General features: G+C 39.9%; 1 protein-coding gene across 9 annotated transcripts in view; it reads right to left on the reverse strand.

The window, feature by feature from the left end:
• Window positions 1-659: 659 nt before the first annotated feature.
• eif4g3a (eukaryotic translation initiation factor 4 gamma, 3a) overlaps window positions 660-25,187 on the reverse strand; it is a 79,158-nt gene continuing 54,630 nt past the window's right edge. For 6 of the 9 annotated variants that reach the window (XM_042509292.1, XM_042509276.1, XM_042509268.1 and 3 more), the window contains 22 exons: window positions 24,678-24,969; window positions 24,344-24,468; window positions 22,022-22,141; window positions 21,047-21,205; window positions 20,483-20,680; window positions 19,232-19,378; window positions 18,874-19,110; window positions 16,653-16,757; window positions 12,976-13,114; window positions 12,447-12,568; window positions 10,671-10,761; window positions 8,484-8,601; window positions 8,170-8,396; window positions 7,497-7,609; window positions 6,433-6,605; window positions 4,993-5,118; window positions 4,650-4,731; window positions 4,163-4,261; window positions 3,560-3,706; window positions 3,279-3,360; window positions 2,994-3,140; window positions 660-1,700 (listed from right to left, as the gene is read on the reverse strand). In XM_042509292.1, the coding sequence (XP_042365226.1) occupies window positions 1,519-1,700; window positions 2,994-3,140; window positions 3,279-3,360; window positions 3,560-3,706; window positions 4,163-4,261; window positions 4,650-4,731; window positions 4,993-5,118; window positions 6,433-6,605; window positions 7,497-7,609; window positions 8,170-8,396; window positions 8,484-8,601; window positions 10,671-10,761; window positions 12,447-12,568; window positions 12,976-13,114; window positions 16,653-16,757; window positions 18,874-19,110; window positions 19,232-19,378; window positions 20,483-20,680; window positions 21,047-21,205; window positions 22,022-22,141; window positions 24,344-24,468; window positions 24,678-24,969 (3,231 nt within the window). In that variant the 3' untranslated portion in view covers window positions 660-1,518. Of the gene's footprint in view, window positions 1,701-2,993; window positions 3,141-3,278; window positions 3,361-3,559; window positions 3,707-4,162; window positions 4,324-4,649; window positions 4,732-4,992; window positions 5,119-6,432; window positions 6,606-7,496; window positions 7,610-8,169; window positions 8,397-8,483; window positions 8,602-10,670; window positions 10,762-12,446; window positions 12,569-12,975; window positions 13,115-16,652; window positions 16,758-18,873; window positions 19,111-19,231; window positions 19,379-20,482; window positions 20,681-21,046; window positions 21,206-22,021; window positions 22,142-24,343; window positions 24,469-24,677; window positions 24,970-25,187 lie in introns of those variants that run through there. The other 3 variants (XM_042509306.1, XM_042509251.1, XR_006106939.1) reach the window with 2 other exon arrangements.

Below are 25,187 nucleotides of genomic sequence, written 5' to 3' on the forward strand. Positions count from 1 at the left end.
ATAATAATAACAAGCTGATAAATAAGTTGATTTCATGCCCCGGTAGCACGTTTGGATGGTCGAACAATTTCATCCTTAAAAATAAAAATGAGTGCTTGAAAAAGTACCTCAAAGTCCTTAAATTTGACTTTGACCCCGTGTGTTCAATTTACTGTAACAATCAATTTAATTGGAATTGGCAAAAATCTGCGACTCCCCTCCCCAAAAAAAACAAAACATGCAGGGATTTCACTCATTCATGACATTTCCTGGCCTGGGAAAAAAAGTCTGTGGAATTCCATGACTTTGCCAAATTTTCCATGACCTTGGGAACCCCATGTGATAAACAAGCGAGCACGGAGACACTTAAATATAAAAATCGCCAAATTAACTGCTGCGACAACGTCAAAGCCAAGGCACAAAGTGTGTGTTAAATCACGAGGTTGTCGATGCTTTAATGGCTCAGCAGAGCAACACAGTGAGTCCAGCTGCTCCTGCAGGCCGCCGCAACACGCAGCTCATCATGCAACACACACACACACACACACACACACACACACACACACTTTCACACACACTCATACACTACGACGTAGTTGAGTCACTGGAAGAAAAAAAAAATCTGCCGACCCACATCTCCAAACACCGACCATCCAAAGAACAGATCATGACAATCAGCATTTTTAAATACCTTTTTTGTCTTTAATGTATTTACAAGCTTTAATCTGCTCTGTAGGTCTGAAGTATTACAAGCATCTCATGTTCAGCGACCCTGGCCATTTGCTTTTTAATGTTGCATTTTTTTGCTCGTTTCATTTGAATGTTTCCGTTTTTGTTCGTCTGCGTTTGTTTTGTCAGTCCTGTGGACTGACTTGCATCGCTTCTTGACTGCATACCTCTGCCTCTCGTGAGGCGTATGTACATATCAACGTAGAGCAAGCCGAGGCCGAGGGAAACACTTCCTGGTTATTAGGACATAACCTTTGACCTCAAAACGTCATACACGGACAACGTTAATAGTTTCTGTGCATTCACTCCTTTTTATCTCTGCTTCCCCTTCATCCCAAAATAAATTTGTTTTACCCTGTTTTAAACCAAACAGTGTGGAATCCAGGGAGGCTATTTATTTCACAATTATTATTTTGTTATTATAATTAATTATATTGTTATTTCTGTTGTCATGTTCTCATTTGTGAGCATCTGCAAATGTTAAATAACTTTCATATTTGCAGTCCTTAAAAAAATAATAAATTAAAGAGTCCAGAACCTATGTATCTTTTAAGTCTCTTCTTAAAAAGTAACAAAACAAAAGTAAGTTAAAATTTAAAACAAAAATATTTTCTATGTATAATACAGGTATTTAGTGCTTCCGCCGTTGGAATCCAAACTCAAAATGGCGGCATGTTTCAGAACCGTACCGCAGAAAAAAATTCCAGCCGTAAAACATGTCGTCCTGCCCACACACCCATTTTGAATGTTTGTTTGTTCTGCCGTAAGGATGCAGTTCTACTACGACGTGTCCCCCGGGTGTCTCCCTCGTCAATTGTCTTCCGACTCCTCCTCCGCCTCCCGCAGCCAGGTGAAGAAGGCCGTGACAGACTTGAGGGCCACACCCTTACCCTGCTGCTCCGCAGGGTCTTTGCTCGTCTCCCACTTGTAGAAAGCGTCCTCCGAGATGACGTCTTCGTCGTACAGACAGTCAAAGAACATCCGGAGAAGGTCTGGAGGACAAAGACACAAAGTCAGTCATCGTTTTGACTCTGACGAGGAGTCGTGAAGTGAAAAAAGGCTTTTTTAAAAGACTCTCTGTCCTGCTGCAGCGACAACGCCCCGAACACCTCTGATAAAGTTCATTCAACAGTTCCAGCGGAGACATCCCCCTTTTTTTAAATGACAATGAGAATTAAGTTTAAGACCAATTTTCTAATGAACAAAATTGAAGGACAATTTTATTTTGCCCAAATGAATATTGTAACATAAAACGCGACTTTTTTTGTGAAAACTTTAAACTTTATGTCAAAAAAACCAAAAACAACCCTTTTTAGAGTGAAACACATGAAAGACAAAAAACATGTTTCGTTATCATGAAAGTATGGATTTGTTTTACCAACAGAAGTAAGAAAATATCGTTTCTGGTTGGTTTTCTTGGCGATTTTGTTTTTTTCACTCTGTATGTGAGATTCCACTGGTTGGAGTTTAAAAAGAGGGATTTATCAAATTATTTACCGAAAAAAATAGATGTTACCAAATATGTTGAGATTTCACTACGAAACATCAGAAAAAAAAAGCAATTCATAAAATCCAACTTCCTATGTCTGCGCATTTTGAAAAGACTTTTGAAAAATTTAAGTCAATTAATACCAATTACGGCCTTATTTTTAGATTAATGAATTCAACGCCTTTTAAGGCTTTTCAAGGATCCGCAGGAACCCGTTCATACATGAATGGAGAGATTAAATACAGAAAAATTAAGAAATGTACATGTCGGTAAACAAAACGTCACACATGGACTCATTCTAGAGCTACGTTATGTCGACAGCTACAGAAAATCAAATCGATAGAAAAATAACATTACATTACCATTTCATTACGCAACAACATTCCGAAACTTTTCTAAAACTGTCAATGTTTTTTTTAATTCCATGACATTTCCAAGCCTGGAAAATGTGATTTCCAGGATTCTTCATGACCGCGGGAACCCTGAAAGTACTGTTAACAATTAATTCAATCTGAACATTAACATGGATGTGAAGTCCAGAAATACTCAAATACTCAAAAAGCAAATTCAAGGCGTCAAAAATTCCATGACAACTGGGCGAACTCGCCTGGCAACCAGCTACTAAACGGACCTCGTGGTGAGATTATATTCTCTATAAACAACACTGCTTAGAAAATTGGTGTAAACACAATTTAGGGATTTCTTTTTCACACAGTTTAATGTTCTCTGATAAGAAATGAGGAAAAGAAGATCTCTTGGTTTTCTCCTCCTAATCAAACAAAGATGCAGCACTTACTCGGAGGCTGATCGAGGGTGACGATCAGCGCCTGAAGTGCATAAAGTGCTTGCAGCTGTCGCTCAGTGTCTGAGTTAAGGTACTTGAGTAATACAGGCAATCTCCTCTGGATGATGGCCGTGTCCACTCGACAGTTGGTGTTATCATCTGTTTGGCAGAGCAGGAGGCAGAATGAGTGAACGCCGAGCCGCTCCGCTCGGAGTTTGGCCGAGAGTAAATACTGCAATCAGCCGTGAGATTTCGGCAGAGCGGCCGAGTTTCTCCTGCAGGTGGCGGCGTGCTTACCTTTCACTGCTGCCTTACACACAGCTGTCATCAAAGCCCTCAGGAAAGGAGACGAGCTCATCTGAGATTCATCCAGGTTTGCCTGAGAAATGGAGCACAGAGGACAGGGACGAAACGCACAATTTGTCACTTTCACATGGTTTTCCTGCTCGTTGCAGGCTGGTATGAAACTGAGTTGTGTCACAAAAGAAGCAGACGGCCCTCTGAGTTTTCAGCTTGCGGATTTTCATGTTGTTGTTTTTTTCGGTGAGAAATGTGGGCACGCGTGTCACTTCTCGTACCTCTACCCAGTCAAAGATCTGCTCGTCGCTGGCCATGTCCTCCAGGAGGAGTCTTTCCAGCTGCTGGCTCAGCTCCTCAGGAGACAAAATCTTTTTGGACAGATTCGCCTCAGGACTGGAGCCGTCCGACAGAAGGAACTGGAGTTTCTGTGAGGACATGGACATGATGAGACAGTGAGAAACAAGGGAAAGGTGATGAAATGGAAAAAGGAGGAGGAGGAAGAACAACGGAGGAGGAAGTGGCGTTGTAATGTCCTCTTTTTAAACTTACTGTCAGGGCCGGGCGACGCAGCCTAAAAACAAAATCTCAAATTTTCCCCCACCAAATCCATTTTTTAAAATTAATTAATTTTTTTTACGTAAACTGATATACGTAGACATATTTCTGCTTTAACAAATGTGATGGCCGCTGCTGTTTGTAATGGAGGCACATGAACTGTTTGAATCACTCATATTCCATAAATATGAATCACGTGATAAAATCGACTTGTTGCTCAGCTCTACTCCTTTTGTTAAATTAGTATCATAAAAGCTGATGTTTGGTGACTGAATTTTCCTATAATATTGATATTTATGATTTGAGTAGAAGCTTTTATCACTAACCTGTTGTGAGACGAACGCCTGGACGTCCTCCCCCTCTGACAGGAGGTCAGTCCAGCTGAGGCCAGATTCCCTCCACAAAGAACCCACAGTCCTATGGCTCTGCGGAGACGAGACCAGACAACATCACACCTCTCCTCTCTGAAATATCTCATTTTATCTGTCTGGTTTCCAGGGAAAAAGATTTTAATGAGCAAAAATCTGCTTCAAATGAAAAGGGCAACACAATCAGGTCTGTGATTTGATTAATGTGGTAAATAAACAAGCAAATCCGCTGCAGAGCACATATTAAAGTGATTTTTTTTGTCTTCTCGTTCGGCTTTCACACACAAAAGCCGTTTGAACAAAATGTCACCAATATAATTAACCCTGTATCCGTTTTTAACTGTGTGCACCCCTGACTACAACAGAGCTATTGATTATTCTCCACCGCTTTTATAATGAGAGAAGGTAACATAATCACACCATTGATGTTCAAAGTGTTGCTTACCATTTGTTTGCATAGTATGTGCAGTATTTCGGAAATTAAGATCCCAGCTCTTCCAACAGGAAGCAAAGGTTTGCTTAATTCACTGTGAACAAACAAGAGACGACAGAAATAAAATGTGAGTCGACCAACTGTTTTCCTTCACACAGAAGCATGGAGACGTTAAATAACACAATGAGACGATTTCCTCTGTCATTAGCGCCTGTTCAATCTTAAAATTAGAAATGAGTAAAGGAAAGAGGAACATAAACTAGAAAAAATGTGTCCCATGTGTTTTGCTAAAAAAAAGTATTGTGGAGGTAACCAAAGCCAAGTCAAAATCTGAGCTACAAACCCGCCTCCGTACCTAAAGAGCTCTCTCATAGAGAAGCCCCCCTCCCTCAGCGCGGGGCTGAGCAGCTCGGCCAGGTACAGCCAGATGTGGGGAATGTCGATGGCCATGTCGTCCGCCTGCTCCAGCGTGTCTGAAAACCTGAGAAGACAAAAACACAGAGTGGGGCTTATGATACTTCGTAAAAATACTGTAAAACTCCAAATATAAAGATTAGACGCCCAGTGTGGCTACGCATTTTGACAAATTAAGGCCCGTCAGTTAGAGGCCCAGTTAACACGCAGTTCACTTTCACAGAAGTTATTTGAATGTAAAAAACCGGGTTGTTAGCAACCCACTGGAGATAATGTTAGCAGCTGCTTCGATAACACGCATACACATGTAAATGTTTAAACTTTTCTCAATATGGACATGCTACACGCAGTGTTAGCTCGGTGAGACTCCATGATTCAGTCATTCAGTTCATTTTACTGAAACCACGAGCACCAAAGAAGACCGGCAGAGTAAACAAGAAAGACACAAAAAAGAGGTTTAATTAAAAAATCTGATTGTATTTTCCATCTTTGCTGAGCAGCAGTTTCATGCTAAAGGAATTAAAAGCTTGTCCCATATAGACGCCTATCACAAATATACGTTTAACCTTTACGTCGTCTTAGGGTTAAAAATGAACCGCCACTATGTTTAACAGGTTTAAAAAAAACCTAAATGATGTTTTTTCAACTTGAAATTCGATGACTTTTCCTAGAATGACCCAAACATGAGAAACAGTGAAACACTGCTTTTGTTCATATTTCCACGAAAGCTGTACACCAACAGGGTAAACAGCTTGTCTTAGGGGTCATTTTTTGATGCAGCAGTTATGAACAAACACACACACACACACACACACACACAGAAATAAATCTGCAAAGTCCATGCTGACAAACTTGCATACTGTCCTCATTGTACAGAATAATATACTATGTTACTAAAGACTGTTGTTGCTACTTTTTGAAATGTGCAAACTACTTTTTGCACATTTCTTCTACTTTATTAGGCTGCACAAGTGATATATCTGGCTATATCATCATGTTTACACCTTTAGCGATGAAAAAAAAGTAATAATAAACCTCTACTTGGGTGTGTTGTAATAAAAACGAGTGGATTCTGTGATTAAACTTTGATAATCACAAAGTCTGTGATGAATGACAGGTTGTTTCTTTCTGCAAAATAGATTTGGGGTTTAAAATTCAATCAAGCTGCTTTATTTTAGGGGTTTAGTGAAGGCAGGTTACCTTAGGACAAGTGGTGTATACAGAAGGTTAAAACATCCCAAGGGTTAAGCAAAAAACAGCATGTTCTATTAATTCAAGTTTTACGGTATTTAATGTGTATAGTTTTCACCTTACAGGAACAATAAGAATAACAGTGTAGTTACTGTGTACAAGTTGTGCTTTAAAAAGTGGGTGAACTGACCCTTTGTAGAACTGGGGTCTGGGCAGGATTCCCTGCTGCACCAGCTGGAAGAAAAGCTGGCCCATGTGGTCCCGTGTTATCTGACTGCGCTCCAGGGTCGACTCCACCCCGACACGCACAAAGATGTGCAGCTGAGAGCCCAAATCGAGCTCGTCCACACACTGAACGGCCTCCTGCAGAAAGCAGAGACACGAGATCAAGACTGAGTGAAGCTGATGACAGAAGAAAGAGGAAAACATTAAACACTGCATGCATTTGAGTTTTTTTAGTCATTGTTTCATGCCCAGCGATAAAGCAGAAAAATTAAAGTTGTTGTTCTGATATAATCAATGTTGGAATTAACCCCTTGAAACCTGGGTTGACGTCACTTTTCTTGTGCTTTACTTTAGATGCCTTTCCTTTTCTAAGTATTAAAACCTTTGAACTTTAGAAAATTTGTGTCAATTCTTTCAGAAACATGAGGGAAAAGGAAACAATCAGCTTGCAAGAAATGTCCCCAAGAGCTGCAAGAAATTACTCAATTTAGAAAGTTATATAAACTAGGGTAAAATTTCTTGGGGGGGGGGGGTCATAATAATAATTATTATTACATACATAAATTTGAGTTACAGAATTTTTTTAAAGCACTTTTTTCCAAGGCCTATTTGCCTTGCTTGTTTTTTACTTTCTTTTTTTCTTTAAATTGATTTTCGGGTAATTTTCTAGTACATTTTACTAATTTCTTGTTAAATTTTTCTGTCTTTGCTCGTTGACTTCTTCCCATGTTTTTAAAATAAATCAAGCCAACTTGCTCAAGTTTCAAAGGGTTAAAGAAAAACACACAAATCTTCATTAAATGCATTTATACAAAACAAATACAAATAGTTGATGCAATACTTAAAAAAATGGCACAAAGCAAATAAAGCATTTAAATCATAAATTACGTGAAGAGGAATACAATAATCATCATGAGTTAATCACTGATTTATCAATAACATCCCTCTGAGCAACCGCTTGTTGACATGCATTCAAACATTTTTGCTTAAAAACACTTAACCCTTAAACAGGCATCTATTTTTGTGTACCTTGTAGTCGTTTATGTGCAGGAACTCGTCGATGATGGACTTGGACTTCCTCTCTATCTCTTCCTCAGACAGAGCCGGTCGGTCCGGGGTCGGGACCGCTGGCTCAGGTTTCACTGTGGATGTAAAAAACAACAGATCTATGTCTGAACTTCTCTAATAAGAAAACCACATAAGCACCAACTTACTCTATTCTGATTTTAGGAATAAAATATATATTCACTGTCTAGAATTAAAAAAAAAAAAAACAAAACGGACAAACACACAAATAAAGATTGGATAAAATAAAAATAAAAAAACATATAAAATCTATACACACTATATACAGCTTTCACTAATAAATAACTGATTTGATTACCTTTTAGCTGAAATATTCATTTTTTAAAAATTGAAAATTTAAGTTAAAACAAGGGCAAAAACAAGACTTTAAGCTGCTGTTGGTTTTAGAAAACTGCCAATATTTCTATTATATTAAACAATCAGACATGAGAATATAATTTTATATTGTATGAATCTACAAAGTAATTTTAAAAATGTGAAATGCCAAGCTAAATATGGCTCAAATAATAAGGCTTAAAACAACAGACACCACTTCAGTGTGACACCACTGGAGACCATTTCTATTTAATTATTATGTTGCTTGGTGTCCAGTGTCGTGCAGCGCTGTGCGTCTCACCAGGCTCCCTGACTCTGCTGCGCTCCGGCTCCGTTTTTTCCTCGGTGACACTCGGTCTCCGTGGTTCGGCTCCCTCTCTCTCTCGGTCTCTGCGTGGCTCCTCGGGGGTCTGACTCTCCAGCAGCTCCTTCGAACTGCCTCCCCTGATGAACGGTCCGGGTCGTGATGACGGAGGGGCGGAGATCAGGGGCTTCTCGCTGCGTTCTCTCCCCGCACTGCTACGACTGCTGCGAGGAAAGTGAACAAACGAGTCGGTCAGGACGTTTCTGTTTCTGAGAGACGAACTAACAGAAGCACGTGATGTTGTTATTTACCTTCCCAGAGTCCTCCTGGAGTCAAAGTCTGGGTTCTGTGGAGGAGTGGTGGAGGCTTGAGGTGAAGGCGTCGACTGCAGCGCAGAGTATCGATTGAGGCCAGCTGTCCGTGATAGTTCTGTTATGGATAGAAAAGGTGTGAGAAACATGACACCAGGAAATTAAGAGAAATGATTGTGGATTAAAGTACGTTCATTCAGTGCTGATGAAAAGAAAAAAGAGAGACTTTGTCTTTCGTTTTTCTTCATTTTTTGCAAAATTAAATTTGTCAAGTTGAGGTCTACAAATATGTGAGACACAATGTCTGCAGCTGTGTAGCATTATTCTCATTTGAACATAAAAACCCCCCAAAAACCATCAGATCATTGTAAAGTGTATGAAACGATTCAATGGACTTTACTCTGTTTAAAGAGAAAACCCATATGTTCATATTTATTGCAAAAGCTTTATTGGCTAAAAAGTAACAAATCTTTGTTTCGCAAATCTTTTCATTGATTTTACACCAGTATTGGGACAGTGAGTAAGGGCATATCTGAAATGGCAAAGTAAACTGGTCTCTGATAAACATGAAACGAACCAGTTTTGTTAACTCATTCCCTAATAATCTCCCTCATCCACATATCCCACAACCCTCACTCCAAATCCTTCCCACTGGGTACAGATTTAAACAACTGCAAAAAATTAAATCAATACGGAAATACATTAAGTTATTCACACAAAACAAGATATAAAAGGACACAGGTAAGTAACTGTTCTTTATAATGTAACTTAAATCCCGACTTTTGGCTTGAGCGCCTCCTCCCAATAGTGTGAAAAAAAGTATTACAAAAAGGGCAGGACAGGGAGGAACATGCAGAGCTACTACTGCAGAAAATTTACACTTTACTGAAGTGTTACTCCAGTAGATACAACACATCATCATAAAAAAATCCCCTCATGGTCCCAGCCACTGAGCTGAGAAAATCTGCTTTCCTCTGAAACCATGCAAGCTTGGAATGAGCTACAAGGAATACTGACCATGGAAACTTTACCATCTCTTGACATGCTTCATCAGTTTTTACAGGACATGTTATTTCCATCGTGTGTACAGAAAACGGAGCAGAACTTAAATGCAACAATGTATCATTTATTTCCCCAAGGTCATAACATGTTTTTTTGTTGTTGTTTTTTTTTCCCTTTCTCTTTTGTTTGTTAGTTTCTGTTTGTTTGCTTTTATTGCACCAGATGGGCAGACCTTGTTCAGAGCCGACAGGACACAATGCTGGAAATTCAGAAAATGCACTGCAGGGACCGTATGATGCCATCAGCAGCAAAAAGCCCAAACAACTGGAAGGAATTTCATAGTAGCTGATGATTTTAGTCAACTCATCCTTTAACTCCAAAGATGTGGCAGGATCAAGGACAAAATTTAATTTCACCTAATAAATACTAATAAATTTACCTTGTACCTTGTTTTGGCCACCTACAAAGAGATTTTTCAAAACAACTCTAATCACATGTAACAGTCGTCTCTTCAGTTCGTGCATGTCTGTTGTTGCTTTACTTTGTGTAATGAGCATCTGACAGAAACAATAACGACAGCGGTGGACTACCAGTTTATTTACATTTTGTCAGCGCTGCTTGGCTCTAACAACTACTTCGAACTTAAACTTTGTGATGCTGTATCACTTCACGGATGTATAGAAGCGTCTTCTGTGCCTGAGTCCACCAGAGGCGACAGATTTGGATGAGACCCGGTGGAACCAGCAGGTAGTGGAACAATTTAGAGAGTGGGATTGTTGCTGATGCAGAGACGTCGTTTTTAAAAAAGGTGCCTGTTTACTTTACCATCATCACAATGAGAGGAGACTGCCAACTAACGCCAGCGAGCATCCGTGGCAGTTTTTGCGGTGCAGTGTTGACATTGTGTTGAGATTTTTAGTAAAACGAAGGTCGTATGGGTTTCGTTTTTTTAACTGGAGGAGGAAAATATCTGTTTTTTAAATATCTAAAAACATCTAGAAAGGGCCTTGGTGTTTTTCTGCTCTGATTGGGCCTCTGAGATACAAGATAAAAAGATCTTATGCTGGTCTGATAAAAATCTTTTTTTCGCCGTGTTCTCAGCTCTCTACCATTATTGCCAAACTCCTGCTCATGCAACATTTCAACCCTCTGTGGTCTTAGAGCAGTTAATACTTGTTTTCTTACCTGAGTCACTGGCCTTGGCTCCTCCACTGCTGCCCTTCACCCACGTGACTTGAGCCCGAGGGCCCAGCTGGATCTTCTCATCCATTTGAGGCTGCAGAAAGAGAATAATTTAAGAGCAGGCTGTGAGCACACATGAAAAAAAAAACCTGACAGCAAAAGGCAAAAGAGGACAACATTAGAGACAAGATATGTGACCCAGACTTAAACCTACAGGTACGTGATTGTCACTTTAACAATCTGAGCTGCCAGAAATAATACATATCCATCTGTGTCGATACTTGTGTGTTTCTCAGAGTGTTTCAGATTTGCTTGCTTTTTGTTTACTGGATTCATCTGCTGTCCATCTATCTTTTTACACCAGCTTATTTATAGTCAGGGTCTCAACAAGGCATGGTTTAAAACCTATGGATACTGGTTAAAGGGATAACATATAAAATAGAGTGTATAACATGTAGTATATAGCATCAACTCTCAGAAAGGATTAGTGAAAAGATTGTTTCTCCAAATATTGCATAATGCCTCCAGTGGGGGGGGGTCTGAATGAAAAATATTTTTTTACAGAGCAGTACCAGGTAGATCCAGCAGGGGGACTGTGTACTACTGAACATAATCCACAATAATGTGCATCAGATGAGGGCAGGGACAGTGTCTGAGGACACAAGATGAGCCACAGGATTCCTCTCTGCGCTGTGTAAACACTTATCTGCTGTGTACAGAAACTTTCTACTGGAAGAACAACAAGCTGCGGTGAAGCAGCTTGTGACTGACGTGGAAAAACACCTCATGATTCTGAGACAAACTTGTCACGACAGGAAGAACGACCGCACTGATTTATCTAAATTACAAAGCAGACCTGACAACATTAAACCCAAACTCAGTGAACAACTTAGCCTGCAGCTTTATCACAGAACCTCAGAAAACACAAAATGCTGCAACAGAAGACTTTTAGGCCCTCTTTGGTCAAGTATAGATCCTTGATCAGTTTCTAATCAGTGGTCATTCTAGTATCACTATAATACTGATGCCTCATTCAGCCAGGCATCTGATTAAAATGGTTTGTACAAATCATTCAAATTATTAGAATCACTTACTTTATTGTATTTGTGTTTAAAATTGCACAATGTGTTGCTGTTATTTTATTTATATTATATATTTTGTATTTTATTTCTATTGATCTGTATTTGTTTTGTTAATTTTTAGTATTTTTTTTATTATTATAGCTTTTTATTGTCATCAATTCCCATCCTGGCTACAGATTAGTTTGCAGGTATTAGCAATAATGCTAACAAGGCAGAGGCGTGCTGCCTTGATAATCTGTAAAATCCTGTGTGACAAACCTCCAAGAAAAAAAGTTTTTACGCTCGGATGAGGTGGTATTCCAGGTGATTAGAAAAAGCCGTTTTTCAAAACTGCAATGGAAACACTTTTTGGCTTTTATAGGTCACATGATGCTATGGCTATGTGCTTGTTGAACTGTGAAATCGTGGACCATCAACTCCCAGAAATCCCTCATACGTGGCCGCTCCCACATATAACATGCTTGCCTTTCCATTATCACTCGCATAACGAGCCTACGTCGTCTTCGACTAGAAATAATGACGGCTGTTGCAGAGGCTGCAAGAGAAATAACCCTGCTAATGTTTGGAGCATCCATCACCATGCTTAATTTTTGTGCAAATCTGTAATGGAAACTCGCCTCTAAGATGAAAAGGAGGCGTTTTTGTGTCCTAATCCGTATTTTCTTGGTTCACTTGTGAAAGAAGCAGGAGGTCTCACCTTGGAGATCTTTGGGATCTTGGTGGGGTCGATGGTTCTGCTGTTCTTTGTCATGGGCACAGTGTTCCAGGTCTCTTCTCTCTGTACGCGCTGATCTCTCTGATCTCTTTGATCTCTTTGATCTGCCAAAGACACACACACACACACACACACACACAAATACATACACATACACATAAACAAACATACATATATACACACACACACACACACACACACACACACACACACACACACAAAAAAAATACAGCTTTGAATTGAGTTCTGTGGAAATATATTGGTATTTTCATTCATTGAATTGACAATAAAAGCTGTAAGAGCAATGTTTTTGGCCCTTTAATGATGAAATATTATAGGTCAGCTGACAGATTGGAGGGAGCGGGGGGCTTCCTGTCCGCTGTTGGTCACAATAGCGTCTCTGCAGGCTATAGGGACAGGAAGTGTGTGTATGCTCGCAGGCTTCCCGAGTCACTGTAACTGTGCCGATGTGACTCTAAGCCTTAAAGAGGATTTGGACTGCGGGTCTGACCTGGCCGTCTCTTGCTGTCCTTGGAGAGCAGTTGCTGGTGCACTTTTCTCTGCTCCTCCTGCTCTTCAATCTTGGCCTCCTTGTGGATCTGCTCGATGGTTTTCGGGCCCTGGTCGGCTCTCCTGGACACCCAGTTGTGCTGTAAGAAGAACGAGAACCAGGACCTTTAGAGCTGAATCATGCAGTAGAATCAGATTTAGTAATTTCAATTTTCTTTTTCTTGAGTAATTTCAAACTTCAGCCTGGATATTTTCCTTGAACATCTTTAGAGCGTTTGGTGGGTGACTGCAGCAGATACATCAGCTCAGATATGAGAGGTCATCAAGTACAGAGGAATATCCTAAATTTAAGCGTCCCACAATGTCATGGATACAATTCAAGACTATTCCATGACTTTTTAAGGACCCATGATATTTTTTTTTCTTTTTAAAACATATTTTTTAATAATAATTGCAGCCAGCTGGCATACATGGAGAAAGAGATGGAACGTGGGGTGAAAATGAAGAAATGTACATGATGGTAAACAAAATGTCCCACATCAACACATAAGAGAGAAACGTTACGTCCACAGCTACAGAAAATGTATTTGCTGCTATGTTACATAATGTGGAGGGTTATTCACTAAAGACTACTGCAACAGTTTCATATACAGCACAATTCCATGACTATTCCAAAACTTTCAATGTTTTTTTTATTAATTCAATGATTTCTCCAGGTCTGGAAAAAGTGACTGAAAAATGAAAATTCAATAACTTTTCCAGGTTTTCCATGACCATGGGAAGCCAGTAAATTCAAAAAATGAAAATGAGTCAAGGATCATAACTGACAGATCCATTTGGTTTCAACATGCATGTGTTATTAATATTTTTTTCAGTCTACGATGCTGAAGTGCTTTGTTTTCGAGCACAGAGGATCCACTGCACTGCCTAAGTAGCCTCGCTGATTTTAATTTTAAATTTGACAGTGCAGCACAGCAGGGCCTGAGTCTGTGTTTCCAGCATCTTGCCGGAGACAGTGACACTAATTCAAACAGCTCGTTAGGTAAGAGTTACTGTAGGAGACAATCACAGTGCAGCAGAGACACATGAAGACATTTGCTCCTCGTTTGTTTCTCTTCCTACAAGACCTATTGTTAGTCCCGTTGTTACATATAGAAGGAACAATGAAATCAGATGAAATGTATACGAGGTCTAGCTGTAAGTAAAATTCAGCCCCGTGCAACTATTTAGCCTTTAAAATGGAGGTTGAATAACTAAAAAACAAACTGCTGTGACAGAGTAAAGATAAAAACAGAGCAGATCAAACAGACTGTGTGGACGTGAGCATGTATGTAACATAAATGACTGTGTATGCATTGACATATACAGTAGGTGCGAGGGTGTCTACAGGTATAGGACACTTAAATTTAATGCTTTTTAAGACCTTTTAAAGACATTTTTAATCAAATTTAAAACTAAGTTTCACAGAAGGACAAACTATCATTTTCCTATTTAAGCACTGCAGGTAGTTATAAAGGTAAGTATTATACACGAGGTCCCGTGCAGAGGAAGATTTGATGTAAAAATGGTGACTTAGGTCAATCCACATTTGAACACCTGGTAAGTGCAAGTTAATATATAGTAAAAAGACATAAGTGGGCTCAGTGGTAGGTTCAAAGATTTGTAACTTTAGAAATTTGGACTTTCATGCAGATAAGCTCGACTCATTTTCGCAAAAGGAATTTCAACATGGATTAATGATAAAAGATAAAATGTTAGCGGCGATTAAGACCCCACACATTCAGATTGAAGACTTTTTAATGACTTAAATATATAATTTAAGGCAGTTTTAAGGACCTGCAGACAAGGTGTCATCACTGCCCACTGAAATGTAAGGCAGACCTTATTATTGTGTCTGATGAGTGCGGGGTGAAAAATCCAATTCATTCAAATTTTTGCTTTTGCACAATTTATAAAATGTCAACAACCTGGAAATGTACATATTAGAACGTGAACTGAAAAGCTTGTTTTAAAGCAGAAAGCTGGCACAAGGGGAGAGGAGAATGAAATGACTGTGCACACTGATCTGAGCTCGCTGTGTTTGTTTGAGATTGACTAAACTCTCAAGAGGTGAAGTCATGAGAGAGAGGACCAATTACTGTGTGCATTTTTTGTTTCGTCCAAAACCAGCAAATGCTAGCTCACTAACTGAGGTTGATGTCAACAGGCACAGACGGCTGTGCAGTTCAGACAGTCGGTAACTGTATGAGATTATCTGTATTTATTATATATTACGTTACAGTGGCAGCCTCGCCTTGTGTTATGGTTGTTTTGCAGAAAAAGATCACATAAACCAGCCCTAAAATGGCTTTACACCTACACACAGTATGTATGAATTAATCTACACGATGTCTAACGATTCCTGTTTTTCAGCTGCTGGCAAAGCAACACTAAAACAGAGCTGCTGGTTTAATATGTGGTCACATTTTACTCTGTTTACAGTCTACTTGGATCTTGTCAGAACACACTGTGCTGCTTCAATACGGAGATCAACACAGTCATATATGGTAGAATTAATGGCAGCTTGTAACATCTTAAGTACACTGAACTGTTTGATTTTAATACTATGATACAATTATTTCCAAAGAGCGAGCCGCAAAAGGGGCCTCAGAAAAATGTAGGGAAGATGGAGAAAAATGCTTTATAAAAACTTATTGTTCTGCTTATTATGCAAATTATTGTTTAAAAAAATTATTAAAATATCAAAATCTTATGAGCCATGTCAATTTTCCAAATAATGTGCCACTCAAAACATCATTCAGCACGTCACAAGCTGTCAGTGTTGACTGGTAACGATCAGCGCCTACCTCAGAGCTGCTGAAGTAAGTTATCCAGTTCTAACGCACAAAAACACATTTAAAAAAGTAAAAGACCTGACAACAAAAGCTCAGCTGCAATTTATTTTGTATGACATTATTATTAGTTACAAATTTTGCATTCATAAAAGTGAATAAATATATTCAGAAGCTGTTTATTATTTTTATTTATTTATTTGTTATTAATTAATTTATTTTTTTCGTTTGCTGTAGCACTGTTCTTGGATTTTTAAAGACATCTTGCAAAAAGGGGGTCCCTGCAATAAACAAATGCGATTTAAGGGTCTTGGGATGGAAAAGTTTGGGAACTTCCATTATAACATAAACCACTAATTCACTATTTTAATATGTTAATGAACATACCTTTGGTTCCTGCAGAATATTTGTTCATATGTATAAAATTGTAGTGCAATAAATGTGTATTAATTTTACAGGAAACTGTTTTTTTTTTAATGCAGAGCCATCTGCTGTCAAACATATCTCAACTGCTTCAGCTATTTCTGTCCTTCATCATATGTTATCAGCAGTAAAAGGTTCCACCGTGTATTTTCCAACAGGTTTTTCTCCCATCAATCTCTCCGAAAAGGTGTTAAAATTCAATAACAGGAGCAGCAGTAGATCCATTTAGCAGAATATGACCAGAACACCTGATATCATGTTCCAGGAGGTCAGAGAGATCAATGAAACAAACCTCTGTGGGAAAATTCATCATCAACCAGAGCTGGTGTGAACATGAGGCGGGACTCTGGACCAAACATCTCACACTCACACTCACACACACACTCACACACACACACACACACACACACACACACACACTCACCAATCTCAGGTCTATAACGTCCTGTAGCATAAACCGTATCCGAGATGACGTCTTCCTCTCCTTGACGATTTTCTCCATCTGATTGAAATACTGATCCATACGAGGCTGAGGAGAGAGGGACGAGAGAGAGAGAGAGAGAGAGAGAGAGAGAGAGAGAGAGAGAGAGAGAGAGGAGAGGAGAGAGAGAGAGAGAGAGAGAGAGAGAGAGAGAGAGAGAGAAGAGAGAGAAGAGGTTAATTTGTGAGCTAAAGGTTAAATTCTCCATTTCTAAATTTAATGTACCGGACAGCAGGTTTCAGGGATCTCCACATTATTTCACTAAACTGGCAGACTGGTCAGCGTATTACTCGAAACAGAGTCCGTGCTCACCACCTACGATTAAATTGGACCAATTTTGTAGATAGCAGAACTAAAGCTGTAATAGCCCAGAAAGTCGAGACCCAACGTGCTGTAATGGCCCGACATTAAAACGGCCGTGTTTGGAAAATTACCACATTAGACACGATAAAACTCATGTGAAGGACAAGCTGATTTATGACCGCTCTCTTTAGGAGTTGATGTGCAAAAATCACACTTAAATGTTGTAAAACTCCTAAAATAAAACAGACAAGGAAACAAAGCAGAGGTAAGGTGTTTTGTTGAGTACACAGAAGTTTCCCTGCTGGTCAGAGGGCTTTCCTTTAGCAGGTTGACTGGTTGATGATGAGGATCAAACTACAAATCACAGAACAGCAGAGAGAGAGCAGAAAGCCCCTCGGGTCAGTCGTGTCTCTTCAAGCATCTGAGGACTCTCGCTGCGTCCAGCTGGGAGTCACTGGTGTCAACAGGAGAGCCACTCAGACAGAACAAAGCAGAGCGTTCACTGTGGGGACACTGTGGGGATATTCCTGTTTCCTAATAACCTACATAAACACTTTCTCCTCTGCTTCTGGAACTGAATGTAGCCCAGCTGGTGTGGGATTGAATCCCACCAGAAATTTCTCTTTTATTTCTCTAAAAACTGTGTTGCTGTGGATCAGAATCACCTCCACAAATCACCTAATTTCGCAAAGTGACCTCCAAATACAGAGGAGTTTATCTTGGTGGCGTGTTAGCAGAGGCCCACTGACACACTGTGCTGATGCAGAGCTGCTGATAACCTTTTCACGCTATGACTTCATCCCTGCAAACAAGAGATGAAACATCAGGTCTGTTCAGGGTCTTTCCCCTGAGCCTTTGGGACTCGAATTATGTTACACAATTACTCTTAATATTTTAGAATGTTTTATAATACTGCTAAGGGCTGGGATATAAAATGATCTTGATAGGGAATGGCAATAAAATTTACGTTAATAATAAACCCTGGACATTTTTACTCTATATGGAGCCTGTTGCACAGCAGAAATTAACACAACAGCCCATCAGTCTGCAGCCTCTTAAACCTTAAAAGTGACAGTGTCGTTTAAGGTAGTCTGCAAAACACGCAGTCAGTCAGTGCCATCCAAGACAGGAGCACAACAAATCAAGAGTTACAGCTGTAACTGAAAAAGTACCATCTCAGTGACAGCACAGTTACTTAAATAAGTAACAAAGCAAGCTAACTTGTATTGTTTTGTTAAGGCAGATGAAGCATGTTTGAAAAGTTAAATTTACAAATGTTTAGATGTTAAAATATTCTCTTATCACAAAAACAAACAGAGTTAGCACATTTTATGTTTGTGTTATTCTTTTTTACATATTAATAAACTATATCCTGAAATGTAAAAAATGAACACTGGTCTTTTCAGGCTTCAGGTATCAGGATACTCTTCAAACTGGCAGCACTATCAATATGAAAAAAATGATTGAAATAATATTCTTTGCCATATCTTTCAGCCCTACTACTACTTCTACCATTAACTGTAATAACTGACACCACAGGACAGAGTTGGGCTAACGGTTTCCCCTGTTTCCAGTCTTTGTGCTAAGCTATGCTAACTGACTGCTGGCTCTATCTTCATATTAACTTTACAGACATCAGAGAGGCTCAATCATCTCATCTAACTCTCTGCAAGAAAGCAAATAAGTGGATATTCTAGGGATGTACGATAACATCAGCACAGCATCGTTAACAGATAACACCTTTAAGATGAAATACCAGCATCGCCCTGAAATGGATATTTCTGCCGCTGTGACAGTCTGATGAGATGATGCTTTAATTATGTGATTTTAAAAGATAAATAAATAGTCTACTGTGCCTCACCTTGGCCTTCTCAAAGTCGAGGTCTTTGCCGATGGTGGTGAGCAGCCTGCACAGGCACTCCAAAGACTCCTCGTCGTGGTTCTTCAGCAGCTTGACAACACAGTCGTGCATGATGGCCTCCGTCAACATCTTAAGCTTGAAGAGCTCTCCGATGAACCTGATGTTGCCGATGGAACGCCGCCGGGCCTTGTCCTTGGCTTCCTCTAGCTCTTCCTGAAGCCGCTCGCGCTCCGTCGTCTGAGGGAAATAAAGTAAACGTTAAACTAATTTGTGCCCTCAGAGTTATCGAAAAATGTATACTAAAAATGGTTAAGTACAGCAGGAGGTGTCACAGCTGAGTGATTCAAAGAGCATGTACCGATGCAGCAGAGTCCAGCTCTTTCTGCTTCCTCTCAAACACCACGTCGTCCACCTTGTCCTTCTCAAACTCCTTCTGGCAGCGGTTTAGCAGCAGCTTGCGAAAGTTCACTGTGGTGTTGGGTTTGTCTGTCATGGGCACTTTGAGCTGTACATGAACAGCAGAAACCGTCAATAAACAAACAGAAGAAACAAACAACAACAGAAACAGCAGTGTGAAGACAAATTTAACCTTTAAAAAAGTCGGAACGGTGACTCGAGTGTCAAGCAGACGCCGCAATGAGACGTAATTTAGACTTTTTTACAACATATACTGAAGAAAACTAAAACACAGCCATTTACATTTGCATGTGTTGATAAAGCCTTTTATGTGTACTGTATGTGTGTGTACGCTAAATGCACGGTTAGGGTTACCATCTGAAAGCTCTCTTTTATTAATATTACAAAAAAATATAGTCTGCGTTGTTTCTTGCAGAGTTCCTCATTGCCAAAATGCAGTTTTTATTAATAACTAGCCATACAAAAAAGACAGGACTTATTTCATATTTTACTACCAACAAATTCAATTCAAATAGTCCAACAGCCGCCTTCTACTCCCCTCCCACGACTGAAGACAGTGGGTGCAACATATCTTACGATTTCTTCTTGAGAGTCATCAAAAAATGATAATGTTCACTCTACATCATCACATCGTATTGAACTGTCGTACTGCACAGCGTTATGTTGCATCGAGACAGAGATTAATCTAAACGTATCGATCTGATTGCAGCTGAAATATTGTCGAGATTTGTTGACTGAACATTGAGATGCAAATTGGATTGGTTTCATTTGGGATTCACACACGTACAATAAACTGCACAGTAACGAATTCATAAAAGTTTACTTCTTTTACTAGAATCCTTCGTGTGAAAAAACAATAGTTGAGGTAAGATTATCAACTATCTTCCTGCCTGCTTCTCTTCCCTAAAGACAACTTACTTACATTTCTGTTTTAATTTAGTCCTTATTTTATTTACCTCTAAATTATTTTCCCTAAATATAATTGTCCCTTTCGTGAATTACATTTTTTTCCGTATTTATTTTGCATTACTTTATTTTGAATATATTGATTTTTTAATTTATTGTATTATTTTCCATTGCCCATTTATTTCCCAAACTGTATATATTTCTGTAAATATGACATACATCAATTAATTTAATGTAGAAATACATTTATGTATCAAACAAATTACTTTTTTATTTCACCACTTACCGTGGCGAGGCAGCGGCACATGTTTCCATAGGCCACGGAGAAGCTGGGCTCGTCGATGGCCTTCTCAAAGACCAGGTCGATGACCCCTTTGAGCCGCTCTTCTGTGTCGATGGTCAGGTCCGCCACCTGCTTCATCAGCTGGTTGAACTTCTGAGGCGTCAGCTTGTTCAGGATGCTGCGTACCTTTTTGAAGAGCTCCTAAGGAGGATCAGCCATGATGAGGCCATCAATCAATTATTTTATTCCACGTGTATCTTGGATATATCGTCAAAGAAGGACTGGCTATTATAGACTTTCTGTTAGTATGGAAAGATCTTTCATTATGTGGTGGATTAAATCATTTATTGAGTAAGAACAACAAAACTCATTTTGTTTTCCACTTTCACAGAATCAGACCAAACGGTTGATTCTGTAAAACTTTTCAAAAAATTGAAGCTTTAAATCAGGTGGATTTAAAGATCCATTAATAATAAAAGCAAGTCTAGTGTTCGTGTGTGGAGAACTCTTTTCATGTGCTGTTTCGGTGTGTTTGTGCTCCATTCATGTGTGTATATTTGGCTCCACCTGTGTGTTTTGCGCCTCAGGATCATCTACAACGACGTCAGCCCTCTTCATGCCAGGCTTCCAGGCGTTCTCCGCTTTTTTCAGCTGAACATCATCATTAACTGACACGTTCATGATGATCTTCCTGGGTGGAGGCCGCCTCGCCCCGATGTTCATGAGCTGTGAATGCAATCACAGAAAACAGCAGATCAATATTCCTCGTCACTACTAGTTGCCAACTACATGATTTCTCTTTCACCCAGTGACAATAACAAATCATTTGTCATGATAAACCAACCAAAACGATAACATTAAACCAAGAGGCAGCTGACAGTTGTAATTTTAAGAGCCATGTGCAGACAACACTTCTCTCATAGAAGACTCTTCTCATTATGTTGTGAAATAAAAAGTGGCAGAAGCTGCCATTAGTGCCTATGCTCCCAAACTATGGAACAGTTTCACTGCATCTTCAACAGCTTGTCCGTGAGCATATCTAAGAAAATACTCACAACAAATCTTTCAATTAACTTGTCATTTATTGATCTGTTGTCTCTGACATTGGTAATATTATATATGTATGAAATCTGCTCCACTTGAGCTGACCCTGCATTATCTAGATGAACACATACACTGTAATGTGCTGCAGCAATTGAAAAAGTTTTTTCTAATCAGACAAATCTTGACAGTGACACTGGCATTGGAAGTTTTCTGTGTAAAATCAGCCACTAGATATTTACGGATGTTGGCTGAAACCAACTGGAACTCAAATTGTATCTCATTTCACCCCGACTATTAGGGGAATAGTTTGAAAGATGTGTAGTTTTTCATTCTCCTCCCCCACTTAAAATCAGCAAGTTATCTATTAAACATGAAGACAAATTGTGTGGTGAGAGGAAACGGAAAGTAGGAAGTGGAATGTGTGTGTGAATTTATGAATGATTGTGGCAGCTTGAGTGCACGCACGTATGTGCGTGAGTGTGTGTGTGTGTGACTCACCGCAGCGCCTCGTCCTCCGGTCATCTGCCTGCCAAAATCAGCAAAGGCAGGTGTGAAATCAGGTCCTCTGGAAATCACCCTGGAGTCCACCACTCGGGATGGCAACTTGTTTTGGTTCATCTGCACGACACATAACATACACAAGACATCATCACACACACAAGCACACATCAGATGAGCTGGACAGCAGGGGGAGCAGTGTTCCCCTAATAATAGTGGCAGTAGGCTAAAGGTAGTCAGCCTGGTGAGTGTTGGTGTCTAACCCAGAGGTCCCTCTGAGGTGACCTGTCGTAAATGATAGTCACACTACATTAGCAGCTTTTAGTTTATGTATTTTAACTGTATTGGTGATAAATTATGCTCAGCAGGATCAGCGGACCATTGAGAGAGAGGAGTCAGAACCAGATGTGGAGGGGAAGGAAGAAAGGAACGCAGGAGGGAGAGAGGGAGAGAGATAGTTGTGGGGGAGGAGAGACGAACAAATCCAGCTCTTTGTCTTTCAGCTGTCCTTGACTTCCTCTCGACTCTTTCCCAGCGAGATTTCACTTTCTCCCTCAGAGAAAATGAGACTTTGGGATTGTGCATCGCCGGTCTGGTTGTTCTTTTCAGGAGAGGTGGGGGGAGGGGCACACACTCTTAACACTTGCCAAGTGTGACATAATAGCAATGTGATTTTAATCAAAACAGCATTTTCAGCGGGGCCATATGTTCCGCCCAGACGTATGTGTGTGGATCAGAGGAAAGATCCGAACTCTGTGTGCTGAATCTTTTGATCCAGAGCACAAAATCTAACAGAATAATGTCTAAAACTTTTACTGCTGCTTTGGGCTTGTGGCGACGAACTTTCATGGGAATTATTTAAAAGTAGCGCTTCAACTAATGACGATTTTCATTATTGATTTATATAATCAATCTAATAGCTTAATGGCTCGGTCTTTAAAACCTCTGAAAATTATGAATAATTTCACAGAGCCTGAGGTGAGATTATCAAATTGCTCCCTTTGTCACAGTCGGAAAAAAAAAAAGTGTATATGCAGTGTTACAATCAAAAGAAAAGCAGCAAATCTTTGCATCTGAAGCCACAGAATGTTTGATATTTTGCTGTATCATAACGTGACGTAAAAGATTATTAATTATTTAAATTTTTGTCAGTTAATTTTCTGTCGACTGACTCATCATTTCAGCTCTATCCACAACAAAACCTTAAACATACAGTATATATGCATTTGTCTTTAAGTAGCCCAATACAGCCTGACCAGATTAAGAAAATTTATTTTCCAATTTTTAAAGCTACATTCAGAGAGAAACAGACTGCACAGGTAACTTAAATTCCTGTCCACAATGGCACCAATATTACCTGGGAGGGGCGCAATGTAATTTAGAAATTACTCAAATTTGGTACATATGTATATGTGAAATACGTGAGTATATATGGATATGTATTACGATTCTTTTACCAAAAATGAGGAAAAAATAAATGAAAGTAGTGGAAAGAAAAGAAATGCAATTGCCCTCTAAATTGTATTATATCTGCATCACATAGGCATTATGACTGTGAGTATTGGGAAAAAAAATCTGTATTTTTGAAGCTGTGGTTGTAAAAGTCACAAATAAAAATACAATTTTAAAAAAAGAGAAATATCGCAAATGTACTGACATTATTTCCAGGTTATGAGGCGAACAGTAATTTGTAACGCCACTCTGAACAATACATTAACACAACACAGCATCACTGGTGATGTTGTGCAGTGTTAACCTCCTTTTTTACTTTTAAAAGTGGGTTAAACAAACAGAAGTGATCCTGCCAATTACTGTCACATGCCATCCGTCTCCTCATCTTTAAAGCGTTCCCTGTTCTGATTCATTTGAGCTTGACCCTTCTACAAATGAGTCTCAATGACGTGATTGAGCCTCCTGCACCCAAACTGCTGTCAAAACTGGTATTTTAATTGCCAGCGTAGTTTCCATTCTTCTCAAATGGGAAATCAGAAGAAACAAGGTGCAGAGAAAACAGAAAACCTGAATATGACCGGAAATCGCAGAGATGTAGATTCACACGGGACTGACTTATCACATGATCACATGTTTGGCAAAATATTGTAGGTCATTTGCAATTGAATTTGTACTTGAAAAATTAGGGACATGGCAGATTTGCAAAGAATTCAGATCACAAATGACCTCCAGAGTTATTCCAGAGAGGTCTCCAGGTTAAACTAGCCGCTTGTGAAGGGCTTTAAAAAAGCAACATCTGACACATGGAGGCTTACGGACAAGGGGTCTCAGTATTTATGCAGCATTATCTGCAACAACTGGCCAACTCACTTTGTCCAGCACCACATCACTGATGGGCGGGAGACCCTCAGGCTTCTGTATGCAGGCGGGCATGAACTGGAAGCCCAACAGGAAGTCCCTGTCATACTGGCGCTTCCCACTGGGCTCTGCCAGGTCTGGACCAGCAGGCAGCATTCGAGAGGGAAGGAAAGAAAAAAAGAGCAAATATACATGAAACAAACACTGAAAATCATTAGGATCTTTACAAACTGGGAGCTTCTAAAGTCAGAATCATTGCTGCAACTAATGACACTGCTGCATTTTTACATAAAAGTTTATCTACAGCAGTTTTAAGTATCTGCCCAAAGAACGGGGCCCGTCTAACCTTCCATGTCCTGTGGGGCCCCTGTGGAGTTCTCCTTGTCTCCGGGGGTGGCTCCGCTGTCGCTGCTCTCCGTCTCTGAAGTGTGACCTGCCCCGTTCCTCATGGGCTCAATCTCGGCCTCGCCGTTCTCCTCCGGGGCGACGGGCTTTCCGTCGGCCTCGGGGCTGCATGCGGGAGCCGGAGCAGGTGAGGTGGAGGTGAATACTGACGGAAGGGGGACTGGACTGCCGCTCAGAGGAGCCGACTGCAGGGCCGGGTCTCCGGCAGGCTGATCTACTGGCCTGGGCTCGTCCTGTGTGGAAGCAAGGTTCAGTTTTTAGATCTCAATTATTTGTCCAATAAGAATGACGTCCTGCTTTATTATCATTTACCAAGATAATAAATTACTGATGGCTGCTGTTGTATCATGAAGGGCATAAAAAACCAGCAGCGTCTTGAGGGAGGGATACCTTTACTGGAAACTTGACACAATGGATAGTGTGTGTTTCAAGTGTCAGACCTGACTTTGAG

The sequence above is a fragment of the Plectropomus leopardus genome, chromosome 2, assembly GCF_008729295.1.
Source record: "Plectropomus leopardus isolate mb chromosome 2, YSFRI_Pleo_2.0, whole genome shotgun sequence".
Taxonomy (NCBI): domain Eukaryota; kingdom Metazoa; phylum Chordata; class Actinopteri; order Perciformes; family Serranidae; genus Plectropomus; species Plectropomus leopardus.